This window comes from Ochotona curzoniae, unplaced genomic scaffold (assembly GCF_017591425.1).
Source record: "Ochotona curzoniae isolate NIBS_2020 unplaced genomic scaffold, NIBS_Ocur_1.0 scaffold_4506, whole genome shotgun sequence".
NCBI lineage: Eukaryota > Metazoa > Chordata > Mammalia > Lagomorpha > Ochotonidae > Ochotona > Ochotona curzoniae.
Window position 1 is genome coordinate 47620945 of NW_024467119.1, and position 14120 is coordinate 47635064.

At 36.4% G+C, this 14120-nt stretch overlaps 1 protein-coding gene across 1 annotated transcript in view; it reads left to right on the forward strand.

Annotated features, from left to right (window-relative positions):
• Nucleotides 1-14120, forward strand: part of NDST4 (N-deacetylase and N-sulfotransferase 4) — a 244325-nt gene that overhangs the window by 20578 nt on the left and 209627 nt on the right. Inside the window, exon 2 of the mRNA XM_040966876.1 lies at nt 6401-7624. Within this exon, the coding sequence (XP_040822810.1) occupies nt 6647-7624 (978 nt within the window). The 5' untranslated portion in view covers nt 6401-6646. The remainder of the gene's footprint in view (nt 1-6400; nt 7625-14120) is intronic.

A 14120-nucleotide genomic window follows, 5' to 3' on the forward strand; every position in this document is an offset into this window, starting at 1 on the left:
AAATAAGTATTATATCCCTGAAGTAGTTGTTAAATGCAAAACTTGAGGGGATTTTCATCTTTTCTGTGTATTACTTAGATACAGCTCCAAGAAGATACCCAAAATTTACCCTCTCGCCTTAACTTCTACAGTTTTCCTCCCTCCTTCTTTTATTTTTCTCTACTTTTTACGAAGACATAATTTAAGCCACTTTTTAATCATAGGCATAATTAGCCTATAAGCATAACATTCAATATGAAAATATAGGAAAATGACAATTTCACTGGTTTATAAAAAAAGGAATAAAGATGACAATCATATCACAAGACACCCATTTGTTTCTTGCACACTTTTTGTATTCTGTACTGCCACGTATATGTTAAAACATAATATTTGTCTTTCTCACTAAGCATAACTGTTAGGTTTCCATTTACATCCACCTTGTTGGAAAAGATATGATTTGGGACCTGGAGAAGTAAACTAGTGGTTAAAGTGCTCACCTTGCATATGCTGGCATATGGAAATCCATATAGTATCCCAGCTGCTCCACTTCCCATCCTGGCTGCTCCACTTCCTTTCCAGCCCGCTGCTTGTGGCATGGGAAAGCAGTAGAGGACAGCTCAAAGTGTTGGGACCCTGCGCCCACGTGAGAGACCTGCAGTAAGCACCTGGCTTCTGGCTTCGGATACAGCAATTGAGGGCATTTGGGGAGGGATCCAGCAGATGAAAGTTCTTTCTCCATGTTTCCCCTTCTCTCTGTAAATCTGAATTTCCAATAATGATAAATCTTTTCAACAAGATTCCATTTTCATGGCTGTGTGCTATTCATATTTTCTGTATCTAGTCATCAGCTGATGGACATCCACACTGATTTAGTTTGAACTGAGATCTTTCCTGGCCATTAACAGGGAGTTGAAGCAGAGTTAGGTTTCCTGGACTAGAACCAGTGCCCACATGAAATCTCAATGTTGCAAGAATGCCATATGAGTGGTACCCTTTGCTCACTACTTAGCAGGAATAATTGTTCAGGTGCTGCTCTTTCTTGAGCTCTTTACAGAATCCAAAAATTAATCCTTTATCACCCCTGTAGCTTGCAGTTATCTTCTCCATGCTGTAATTTATCTTTTCACTTTGTTAAATATTTCCATTATAAACAATCAGCCTCTTATGGATGGTTGATAAATGAATTACATCACAAGATCTTATTACAGAAGGTACAGTATGAAGTGACATAGAGTAAAATTCACATGTAATTACCCTAGATCTGACATCATAGACTCATATTAGAGCAAACATATGCTTTGTGACCTTTTGGGATTAACTCATTTCCCTTAACTTATGGTCTCTAGTTTGGCCCATTTGGCCACAAAGTATTGTATTTGAATTTTTTAAATAGCTGAATAGTGTTCCATAGTGAAGCGGAACCACAGTTTTCCTTTTTTTTTCTTTTTTTCCAGTCCTCTGTTAATTGGCAATTAGGTTGATGTTTTGTGATTGTTGATTGCATGTTGCCTTCTCGTGTAACAAGTCTTTTGGATATATTCCTAAGAGTGATATTGCCGGTTCATATCATATGGTGGTGGATATTTAATTGCCTAATTGTTCTCCATACTGACTTCCATAGTGGTTGCAGCAGCCTGCAATCCCACCAGCAGTAGAGTAGGGTTCCTTTTTTCTCTGCAACCTGGCCAGCAGGTATTGTTGGTAGTTTTTTTTTTTTTTTTTTTTTTGCATGTGAGCAATTCTTTCTGGCATTTAGGGGCACCTCAGTATCATTTTTATTTGAATTTCGCGTATTGCCAGAAAGCTTGCTAATCTTTTTCATGTGCATGGTAGCCATATGAATTTGTTTCTTTGTGAAGTGTCTGCCCATTTCCCATGCCCGTTTCTTGATTGGATTGTTTGTGTTGATGTTATTGTTCTTCTGGAGTTCTTACTATATTCTGGAAATTAGCCCTCTGTCTCCTGTGTAGTATGCAAACATCTTCTCCGATTCAGTTGGTTGTCTTTTTACTCTGTTGATTGTTTCCTTTGCTGTGCAGAAGCTTGTTAGCTTAATGCAGTCCCATTGTTTATTTTAGTCTTGACTTCCTTTGCTTTTAGGAAGTCATTGCCTACACATATATCTTGCAGAATATTTCCAGCTTTTTCTTCCAAAGGTTTGATGGTTTCTAGGTGTAGGTTTAGATCTTTTATCCATTTATATTTGATCTTTGTGTATGGAGAAATGTCTGGGTGTTGCTTCTTATTTCCCAGCCTAATAGCTAGTTGTCCCAGCAGCATCTATTGAAGAACTTCCTTTTTCTTGGATTTTTTTTTCTGTTTTCTTGTTGAAGATTAGAGAGTTGGGCATGTGTGGATTCCCTTCTGTGTTTTCTATTCTACTTCATTAATTTACCTCTCTGTTTCAAAAAGTGGAGAAACATACCATTCTCCTGAATGGACAGTCAACTTAATCAAAATGTCCAAATTACCAAAAATAATATATACATTCAACAATCAAAATATTAAGAACTTTTTCCTTTACATAACTGGGAAAATTATACAAAGATTCATCTGGAAACACAAAAAATGCAAGTAGCCAGAATCATCCTGGAAAATAAGAAAATAGCGGGAGAGATCACAATCCTAGATATTGAGACGTATTATAGAGCATTGGTTACCAAAACAGCCTGGCACTGCTACAGAAACAGAGTGGTATTGTTCTTGTTGCTTACCATTGCTGTAGCTATTTGGGATCTTTTGTGTTTCTATATGAATTTTAACAGCATTTTCTCTACATGGGAGAAAAATGCTATTAGCACTTTGGTTGTGATTATATTTAATCAGTAAATTGCTAGGGTAGTATGGATATTTTGATGGTATAGATTCTTCAGATTCATCAACATGGAACATTATTCCATTTCCTTTTTTGTTGTCTCCTATTTCTTTCCTTAATGTGTTGTAATTTTCATTGTAGAAGTATTTAACATCATTGGTTAGATTTATTCTGAGGTATTTAAATATTTTGTAGCTAATGTGAATAGGAATGATCTTACAAGTTATTTCTGAGCCCTGACATTACTTGTGTAACCAAAAGCTTTTGTGCTTTTTGTACATGTTGATTTTGCATACTACAACTTTACCAATCTCTTAGGAGCTTGAATAGTTTCTTACTGTTCTTTTAGTTTTCCTGTTGTATAAAATCATGTCATCTGCAAACAGGATTGATTTGACTTTTTCCTTTCCAATTTGTGTTTCCTCTGTTTCTTTTTGTTACCTAAAGATTCTGGCTAAATTTCCCAGAACTAAATTGAATAGCAATGTTAAAAGTAGGCATCCTTATCTGGTTCCAGATGTTAGTGGAAATGCTTTTCATCGATCAATGTGATGCTGGCTGTAGGTATGTCACACATTGCCTTGATCAGGTTGAGAAACGTTTCTTGTACAGCTCACTAGCTGAAGGTTTTTTTTATCAGGAAGGGATTTGTATTTTGTCAAGTGCCTTTCTGCATCTGTTGAAATTATCATATGGCTTTATTTGTTCATTTTGGTAATGTAAAAAAGTCACATTTATTGATTTTTTTGTATGTTGAACTATGCCTGTACAATATTGTGGCTTTTTTCTACAAAAATATAATAAACATCCTTGATTTTCTGCATATCTCACAGGATCATATGCAATAAATAAATAGTAGCACATAAATTCAAACTGGCTTATTTTTCCTAGATATCTTTTGAATTTTTTCTCAAAAAACATCAGTTAGTATGATGGTACATGTACTTGCTATGCTAATAATTACTCTGATGCTATCAATGATTGATAGAAATTTAAATGGTTTAGATTTAAAATGGTTTAAATTTAAAATGGCAGCCTAGCACTTAAAGCCCTTGACTTGCATGCACAGCAATCCCATATGGGTGCCGGTTCTAAACCTGGCAGCCCAGCGTCCTATCCAGCTCCCTGCTTGTGACCTTGGAAAGCAGTTGAGGATGGCCCAAAGTCTCAGGACCCTGAACCCATATAGGAGACCAGAAAGAGGCCCCAGGCTTCTGGCTTCAGATCTCCTCAGCTCTGGCCCTTGTGGCCAGTTGGTGAGTGAATCATCAGACAGAAGATCTTCCTCTCTGTCTCTCCTCCTCTCTGTATAACTGACTTTGCAATAAAAATAAAGACACATAAATCTTATTTTTCAAAAGGAAATTTTATTTGAAAACAATATTGGTATGTCCCTAACAATATGTCCCTTCAAAATCAATGCCCATAATTGAGAAGATTTTACCTGTCAATATAACATGATTCAAACAGGAAAATTCAGATTTATCTTAGGTATATGAAAACTAAGTACTTAAAATATATTATATAAATTTAAATTTTTCAGTTGTGAACATCTGAGTATGTTTTGTTGTATTTTTCTGAAGTAGAAATCAAAAACCAGAGTCATTTCTATTTACTATTGATTCTAATTACAATGACTAAACAGGATGCATTTCCTTCCGAACATAAAAATAAAAGATGAAAATCAATAAATAATACTGCAATATGTCATTTAATTCAGTAATTTTGCAGTTGAATGATTGAATGGCCTTAATCGCTCAGATACTCAAGCAGAAAAAAATAGAAACTCATTAACTTCTACAATGACAGAAATTCAGCTTGAAGTATTAAGGTTCTGTGATGCAATATATCACACACATTCTATGTATGTGAATCATAGATGACAACATGAATCTATTTGGGGTTATTTCCCTAGGGATACTACTTTTTGTAAAGTGGGAAATGAAAAATTCTATAGGTACTCTGACATAATTTTGAGAAGAATAACGCAAATTTGTATAGAAAAGAATTCGGTAATGCAGATCCTATGTCTACATAGGGCAATTTTTTTTTAAGATTTACTTATTATTTTTATTGGGAAGACAGATTTACAGAGAGAAGGAGAGACAGAGAGAGATCCATCTGCTAGTCCTCTCCTTAAGTGGCAAGTGGCTGCAAGAGTTAGAGCTGAGCAGATCTGAAGCCAAGAGACACTTCTAGGTCACCTATGCAGGTGTAGAGTCCCGACGCTTTAGACCATCCTCTGCTTCTCTCCCAAGCCACATGCAGGGAGGTGGAAGGCAAATGTAACAGCCGGTATTAGAACTCAACACCCATTTGGGACCCAAGGCATAGAAAGTGAGGATTTAGACATTAGACTATCACACTGGACTCATAGGAAAAATTTCTAATGGTATTAGAAAATTATATGTAGTTGTAATGAATCATTTTGAGAAAGATTTTTCTTTTTGTAATGTTTTACATAGTCTCCTTATTTTGTGCCAATAGAACTCATGGAGAAGCACAACTATGGATATATGGTTTTTGGTTGAAAAAAAATGCAGGAAATCTAGGATTTAAAAGTCTTATTCTAGAAGTGGCCAAATTAAGGGCCATGCTTTGAAAAAGACTTATCAGAGTTTATCTCCTGCAGACTTCTGGTTTCTGTTTTATTAGAGGAACCTGAAAATTCCTTTTCTTGTCTGTTTGTCTTCTCTCTCTATTTTTCTTTAATAATAGAGAACAAGCTGTCCTATTTGGTGTGCAGTGCTAAATAGGGTTGAAGGGTTCCCTGTGGGTCAAAATAATGAATGTATCATTTCCATGTATCATTATAATCACCATAATCTTAAGACAGAAATCACCCACTTCGCTTAGCTCTTTAGCCATACTTAAGATGATATTTACTGATGAAAGTCACAGACAAATATTTGGTTTCCAAATCCCATATGTATATATTGTTTACAAACCTAGCAGAATCAACAGTAATTAACATCATTTGCTATTTTTTGATGTAACTTAGTTGCAAAAAAAAAAAAATCTTCTCAATAGCCTTTCCTGTATGCATGAGTAGATGTGCAAATTCAGGTAGTATTATTTACTTTTTAAAACATAAAAAAGTCTACAGTATTCCAAGTACTAAAACCCGACTGGAAACATGGCTGTTAGTATTTTAGTATATAGGGGGCAGTGTTGCAGTACATGGGTACAGCTGCCACCTGAAACTTAGGCATCCCATATGAGCATGGGTTCTTGTTCTGGTTGCTCCATTTCCGGCTCAGTTTCAGTGCTAATGACCTTTGAAAAGTAGTAGAAGATGGCTCAGGCACGCCATTCATGGTGTGGGGAATGGTGGAAATGCAGCTTTTGGTTTCTGGCTTGGCCTGGCTCAGCCCTGACACTTAACAGCCACTGGGGAGTAAAACAGCAGATAGATCTCTCTCCTTTTCTCTCTTTCCCTGTTTCTCTCTTTCTTCATAACTCTTTCAAATAAATAAATATATCTCTGAAATATGTTTTAGCATAGTAATACACTGAAATCAGGTTTCATAGGCATAAGCATATATCAACATGTATTTGTGATTCTGTATCTGTCTTAGTTATCACATGTCTTTTCTTTTTCAGATAATGCTTAGAATATGCTACAGCAATAATTGGTATTGGATATATACAGAATCTTTTCAGCTTTTTGCTCTCGTGGTCCATTTCCTGCCAGCTTTAACTCATCTGTGAACCCTCAAACATTTTACATGATCTGCAATGGTTACATGAACCCCGGGGTAGCGGTATTTGCACCATCTCTTACCTTATTCACTATGGCACTTTAGGAAAAGACATTGAAACAAGCTCCCAAAGCATTATTTTTAAAAAATGAATCTTATCGTGAAGCTGCGAAGAAGTTTTCGAACATTGATTGTTTTGCTGGTGACCTTTTGCTTGCTGAGCATTATCATTTCTGCCTATTTCCTCTACTCCGGCTATAAACAGGAAATGGCGCTTATTGAAACCACTGCCGAAGCAGAATGCGCTGACATCAAAATTCTACCGTATCGGTCAATGGATCTGAAAACAGTTAAACCTATCGATACATCCAAAACTGATCCCTCTGTCCTCCTCTTTGTGGAAAGCCAATACTCTCAACTTGGTCAAGATATCGTAGCAATCTTGGAATCCAGCCGATTTCATTATCACATGGTCATTGCCCCTGGCAAGGGAGACATACCTCCTCTTACATACAATGGCAAAGGAAAATATGCCTTAGTCATTTATGAAAACATTTTGAAGTATGTGAGCATGGATTCATGGAATCGAGAGCTTTTAGAAAAATACTGTGTGGAATACAGTGTTAGTATTATTGGTTTTCATAAAGCCAATGAGAACAGCTTACCGAGTACACAATTAAAAGGCTTTCCATTAAACCTTTTCAACAATATAGCTCTTAAAGACTGTTTGGTCAATCCTCAGTCTCCTTTGCTGCATATAACCAAAGCTCCCAGAGTTGAGAAAGGACCTCTTCCTGGGGAAGACTGGACTATTTTCCAATACAATCATTCAACCTACCAGCCTGTGCTTTTAACAGAATTACAGTCAGAAAAATCTCTTTCATCTCTGTCCAGTAAAACACTCTATGCGACAGTCATTCAGGATCTGGGACTTCACGATGGAATTCAACGAGTTCTTTTTGGCAACAACTTGAACTTCTGGCTACACAAACTCATCTTCATAGATGCCATCGCCTTTTTGTCAGGGAAGAGATTGGCATTGTCCTTGGAGAGATACATCCTTGTGGATATTGATGATATATTTGTTGGGAAGGAGGGAACAAGGATGAATGTCAAAGATGTAAAGGTAAGAACATTTATAAATAACATTGAAAAATATAAATCATGAGATTTTTCCATTGATCAAATATGATTTTGAATTTTTGAGATTCCTAATCTCTCAAATTTGAAGGTGATGCAGTCAAAGCGGTGTTTTTATTTTCTTTTTAATCTCAAAATGCAACCGTTCCTTAGTCACATACACACCAGAAGCTGTAGAAGGAAACAGAACTAAGAAGCACTAGCTGAGTCGCTTTGCCTCTTGTTAAGCCTCACCCTTCCCAGCTAGGATGTTGACAGCAGCCGTAGTTATTTTAACGTGTTTTGCATTTACAGCAGTGAGTTAGCACAGGTATAGAGTGCTTCTGAATGAATGGCTCCGACAAACAGGTTTGACAGTGGTGGTTTAAACACAATATGGAGAAGCAACGCAAAAACTATCTCTATATAGCCCCAAGGAGTCCAAGCCTTTGCTTTTGTGGGAGTTTCATATAGTTGAAAATAAATATTAGCAAATAGTTTTATTAGAAACATTACGTTGGATTTGGTTTCAAGAGGCTTGCATTATTCTGTCTATTAATTTATCCTGCTATTTTTGGAAAACAACACAGTGTCACGGGAAACACTTCTAGATTATGAACAAATGACTGTATACCAGATTTTTCTATGATTTGCTGTCAGATAAAGAAAAGGCGAAGCAGGGTATATCAGATTAGAGATTAGACTGCATTTCTGAACATAATTTTCTTCTTAATATTACAACCCAATTCTCACATAATTTTTTACATGTTCCTATCCTGTCTTATATATAAATGTGTTCAATATATGCATACATACTTTTAGTAAAAAGAAGGGAAAATAAGAGGACCCATTTATACTAAGTATATATACATATGTATAATTATTGGTATGCTTTTGTTTATGTGTATGTATGTGTATAACTGTATGTATTATATATATGTGTGTGTGTATATATACATATATATGTAACAAAGATAATTACGAATATACCCTCTCTATTTTTCTTTAAGTTTCTCTTATTATTTGTCCACCAGATATGAGATACTCGTACTACTTTCAGTTAACAGCTTTTCATGCAAAATTCCAACTCTATAAGCACCGTAATACAACATGATTAAAACTTGTGAAATAATTTCAATTTTAAAAACCCTTGAAAGTATGTGTAGGTTGGTGTATTCTATTTTAATGAGTCATTCAACAAAATTACTGTTATCCAAACTTTTTATTTCAGAACTGATATAACAGGATTAAGAGATCATATCTGAATTCCTTATAAATTTGTCTTGGATTTTTTTCCTTTATTGGATTTTTCTATTCAGTGATATAAATGCTAATTTTGTTTTAATGTTAAAGTCATAAACTCTGGAAAATGCTCATTTAGTGGTTGGTTTGTACCTTGAAAACTCAAAGATTGGATTTCTTTTCATATTAAGGAACAGCAGCAATTTTAAAAATTAATAATCTAAATAAAACTGAAGAATTAAAATTCAACTATTTCAGTTACTATCAAGAGAAAAACAAATAACTCTACATCATTAATCATACAATAGTCAAAGTTCACTAATGAATTCTTCATAGAAAAATGGAACAAAACAAAGCCCTGAGCAATGTCATGCACAGAGAATTAAAAATGTCGTGTGGGTGCATATATGTGAGTGTATACATATGAATATTAATTATATAGTTTTATAAATAAATATAATGAATTTATTAATGCAGCCTTAGGTAAGCTAATTGTTATAGAAAATACTCCATAGTGGCTTTTTTCTTCGTTAATTCTGCTTTTCTCTAACAATTGAGAAAAATTATAAATATGAATTTTCACATGCAGTATGATGTTTTGAAATATCTGTACATTCTGGGATGATTAGATCAAACTAAATGACAAATGCATTGCCTCACACGTTTGTCTTTTTTGGTAAGGAGAGAAACTCTGTTCTCTCATTGTTTTTTAAGATTATAACCCATTGTTAGTAATTGTAGTCACCATGCTCTACATTAGATCTCTTATCTGCCATGCAACTGAAATTGTGTGCCTCCTAAATAATGCCTCATGGTCTAGCCCTGGTAAAAACATTGCATTCTCTGTCTCCAGGAATTAATTAATTAATTTATTTATTTATTAGTTTCCACCTATACGTAAGACTATTCAACATTTTTCCCTTTGCTTATTTCATTTCATGCAATATTTATGACATTAATCCATGTTGTTACAAACAGCAAAATGTATTTTTACTGGTGCAAAATACTCCATTTTGAATATATATGCTACATTCCCTTCAAGCTTTCATCTTATGGTTAATATAAAGCTTGATTCACACTTTGTAACTATGAATATTGCTACAATAAATAAGGGATACCATATGCATTTCTAAGACATGATTTCATTTCTAAGTCCTATTGTAATTTCTTTTTAGTTTCTTTTTTTCTTTTTGATAATCTTATTTAGTTGCTGAGGGTACAAAGGGTCAAGGGCTACAGGAAAATGAGTAAGATCATTGTTTCCACACTAATATCATCATTGTTTTCCCTGTGTCTTGGGTCAGGGGAAAAACAAAGGGAAAAGTCCCACCCAGCTTCTCTCCTATTCCAGGTTGCCAATGTTAGGCACGCTCCGAGGGCCCTGCTCAAGCAGTTTTGATAGTTCAACAGGTCTGAATTGCTGCCAGTCTCGCCGTTCTAATCGGGATAAAATTCATTCAGAATCCACTGGTTGACACAGTCTCTTCATGGTTGGGGTTCTGAGGTCAGCAGTTCAGTTGGAGAGATCTCCAAAGAAACTTCGTCTGATTCTTGTGTGTGCTTGCCAGTACAGGGTGTGGCACAGTCCATCGCCCCAATTAGCTTATGCACATGCTGTTTGTTTCAATTGCTGGGTCAGTTCTGTTTCCAGCCCTGTCTTCAACTTTAACCAATGGGTGTTGCAGTCAAGCCCAATCCTGTCCACTTCATACTTGGCTCTCACACAAACCAGTGGGAGCTGCAGCCCAGTTGGGGCGACTCCCCATAACCCCCACCAGGCCTGACCCCTACCCTGGTTCTCAGGCTTGCCAGTATGTACTGCACACTTGCTCATTAGTCCCACATCCCATTTAGCTCTCGAACATGTCAATGGACATTGAAGCCTAGTTCAACCCAACCAGCCCTACTATCTAGCCCACAGACATACTGGCAGGTGCCTTTCTTTCTAGCCAACCCTGTCCCTATCTTGGTTTTCGTGTTCTGCAGTGGGAGTGGTAACTCAAGAGGGAGGTGCCCACTATCGCCCTACTAGGCCACTCCAGCTTCTGGATTCTGCACTCTCCAGGTGGTTCTGGAGTTTAATTTGACAGATTAAGCTCCCAGTGCCAGCCTCTGCCAGCTGATGCTGCAACAAAGCCCAACCAACCTTCACGCACTCTAATGTTTGCTAGCAGGAACAGTCAGTCCAACCTGGTCCTTCCCTGATCTAGCTCACCTGAGACCAACAGGTGTTGTAGCCCTGCCTGATCTGGTCTGCCCCCATCCCAACTCATGCTTTCCAGTAGGAGTGGCTGTCCAGCAGGGAATTCCACATTCCCCCTGCCGGCTCTGCCTGGTCCTCACATGTGCTGTTCAGGCGCTGCAACCACATCTGGTACGGATCACCCCACCTTGACATTCTGTAATATGCACTGGTTTGTGTCGTGACTGAACTCAGCCTGACCCACACTCTATTCTGGTTCTTGGATTCACCGGTGGGTGATGTGAATGGATTCAGCCTGGTCTGTCCCACCCCCCTATGCCAAATATATGCCGATGGAGATCTTCCTCTGGCCTGATCTGGATTGCTCCCTATAGTGGTTTTTGCGCTCTCCTATAAGTACTGTGTCCCAACCGAGGAGTTTCCCAAGCTCCTCCATCAGAACCTCTCCCTATGCCAGATCTTATGCGATCTGTTGGTTCCATGGGTCAGCCCTCATTGCTGGCCTTCAGTCCATTCCAGTTCAAGAAAGAATAGAAATCAGGATGGAGCAAATGTCATACCGAACTAGGCTTTTACACTGACTGGTCTGCAAATTAGTCAATTGGATCAGAATAACCACTTGCATGCATGTAATCTAGGGATGGGAATAATCTCGATTGGTTAGCTGTGAGAGTACATCCTTGCTGGGTTGAGGTTTCCACGGGAGAGTACGAGGGCCAGAATGGGAGCTGCATTCTGGTCTGGATATGGCTACAATCTCTCTTGGCACAAGTGTTTACTGGATCTGGGAGCACTGAGCTGGGCTAGATGCCAGCACCATCTGGTGCTCTGGAGAACCTGGGTAGATGTAGGATGGACTAGGCTGGGTCTCTGTCCCTACTGAGCCATGTGTGAGCAGTGTCTGGGTATGGATAAGCATTGGCTGGGTTAAAACATCCTTTATAGTTTCTTAAAGAACCTTTCTGGCATACTTTATAATGGCAATGATTATTTACAAGTAACCAGCAGTGTGAAAGGGCTCCCTTTGCTCCATATTCTACCAATAGCTTTTCTCTCGTATTTTGATAATTGTTTGAACTGCATTTTTTGTTTTGTTGCTGTTGTTTCTTGAGTTCCTTACATGGTTTGTATATTAATCTTTTATCAGATATATAGTTTAAAAATAATTCGCACTGTTTTGTGCTTTGCTTCTTTGTTGAACATATCTCTTGCTGTACAGAAGTTTTTTGGTTGGTTGGTTGGTTTTTTGTTGTTATTGTTGTTTTTGTTTTTTATCTCGGTAGAATACCATTTCTCTGTTCTTGCTTTTATTGTTTGGGCTTCTACAGCATTTTCCATGAAGTCTTCCTATGTCAATGTTTCATAGCACTTCCACTGTGTTTTACTTTAGTAAACTGGAAGTTTTTAGATCTTAGGTTATATTCTTTTCGAGTTGATTTTTGTAGAAGAGAAGTTATAGGGGTCTTGTTTCATTTTTCTGTATGTGGAGATCCAACTTTCCCTATACCATTTGTTGAACAAACTGTCCCTGTTTCAAGGAATCATTCTAGCTTTCTTGTTAAAGATCAGTTGTTTGTGGATGGTGAATTAATTTCTGGGATTCCTCATATGTCTAGTGGTCCATGTGTATAAATTTTTGTCCCAGTATCAGGATGTTTGAGTTAAAACTGCTCTGTAAAATGTCTTGAAATCTGGTGTTGTGGTACTTATGATTTACTTATATTATGTAGGATGACTACAAAAATTTAGGGTCATTTGTGTTTCCACATAAATTTACAGCTTTTTAATAGATCAAAGAATATCTTGGTGTTTTGATAAGGATTGCATTAAACCTACAAACTGGGGTCTAATGGACATGCTGGTAATGCTGATTCTTTTGGATAATGAACATGGAAAAGTTTTCATTTTGATATATATGTCCTCTGCTACTTCTTTCCTTATGGTTTTGTAATTTTTACCATAAAGCTATTCCACATCCTTGATAACATCGATCCCAAGATATTTTTTCTGTAGCTATTGTCAACAGGAATGGTTTTACATTGATTTTGTATATGGCATTTTTGTTTATACAAAGTAAAATGAATAGACATTTTTCAAAGATTGAAAAGCAAATGGGTAACAAACAAATGAAAATATACTCTGATCTCCAGCCATTAGGAATACAAATTTAAAAAACAAAATGAAGTTTCATTTCAAACCTAAAAATTAAGAAAAACATATCAAATGTTGATTAAAATATGAAGGAAAAGGCACCCTGAGGCATTATTAGTTGGAATAGTGAAATATTACAATAGTAAAATAGTACAGCCATTGTGGAGGACAGTATGGACAATCTTTAGAAATACATGCAACCACCATTGACCCAGACTTATTGCTTATTAGAAGTTACTCAAACTTTAAGAAGGAATACTAATATACTTTACAGGTTACAAGTTTATATGCCTAAAGTTTTACTTTATTTTCCCTTTTATGTTTGATGTAAGTTGTATTCAACAAAATAATAAGGTAAATTTTCCCTAATCTAAAGAAAGAATTGGGAAACAACATCTAGGAGGGGCACAAAACTCCCAATAGAATTGAGCAAATGTGATGTTCACCAAGATATATGATAATGAAGTTCTCTTCAATCAAATATAAGTAAAAGACCCTTAAATGTGCATGTAAAAAAAATGAATTGACACATAAAATAATGCCAGTTAAATTCACAAAAAAACTTCTCACAGGAAACTCTACAGGCCAAAAGAGAATGGAGTAACATACTCAAGATTCTAAAAGAAAAAAAAAAAATGCCGGCTCAGAATAACATACACAGTAAAACTTTCCTTTGTTATTTGTAAATGAAATAAAATTCATTCACAGTAAAAACATATTTAAAAAGTTAAAAGAATATGCCTCTTCCAAACCTGTTGTACAGATGATACTAAACATGTTTTCTCGACAAAGAAAAAGAATAGCACCCACCAAAACCCAAGGCAAATGTGAAAAACCTCCCAGTAAAATAACAACAGAAGACTAAATCAATGAACAATCGATTGCTAAAATGACAGAACCAAATTAC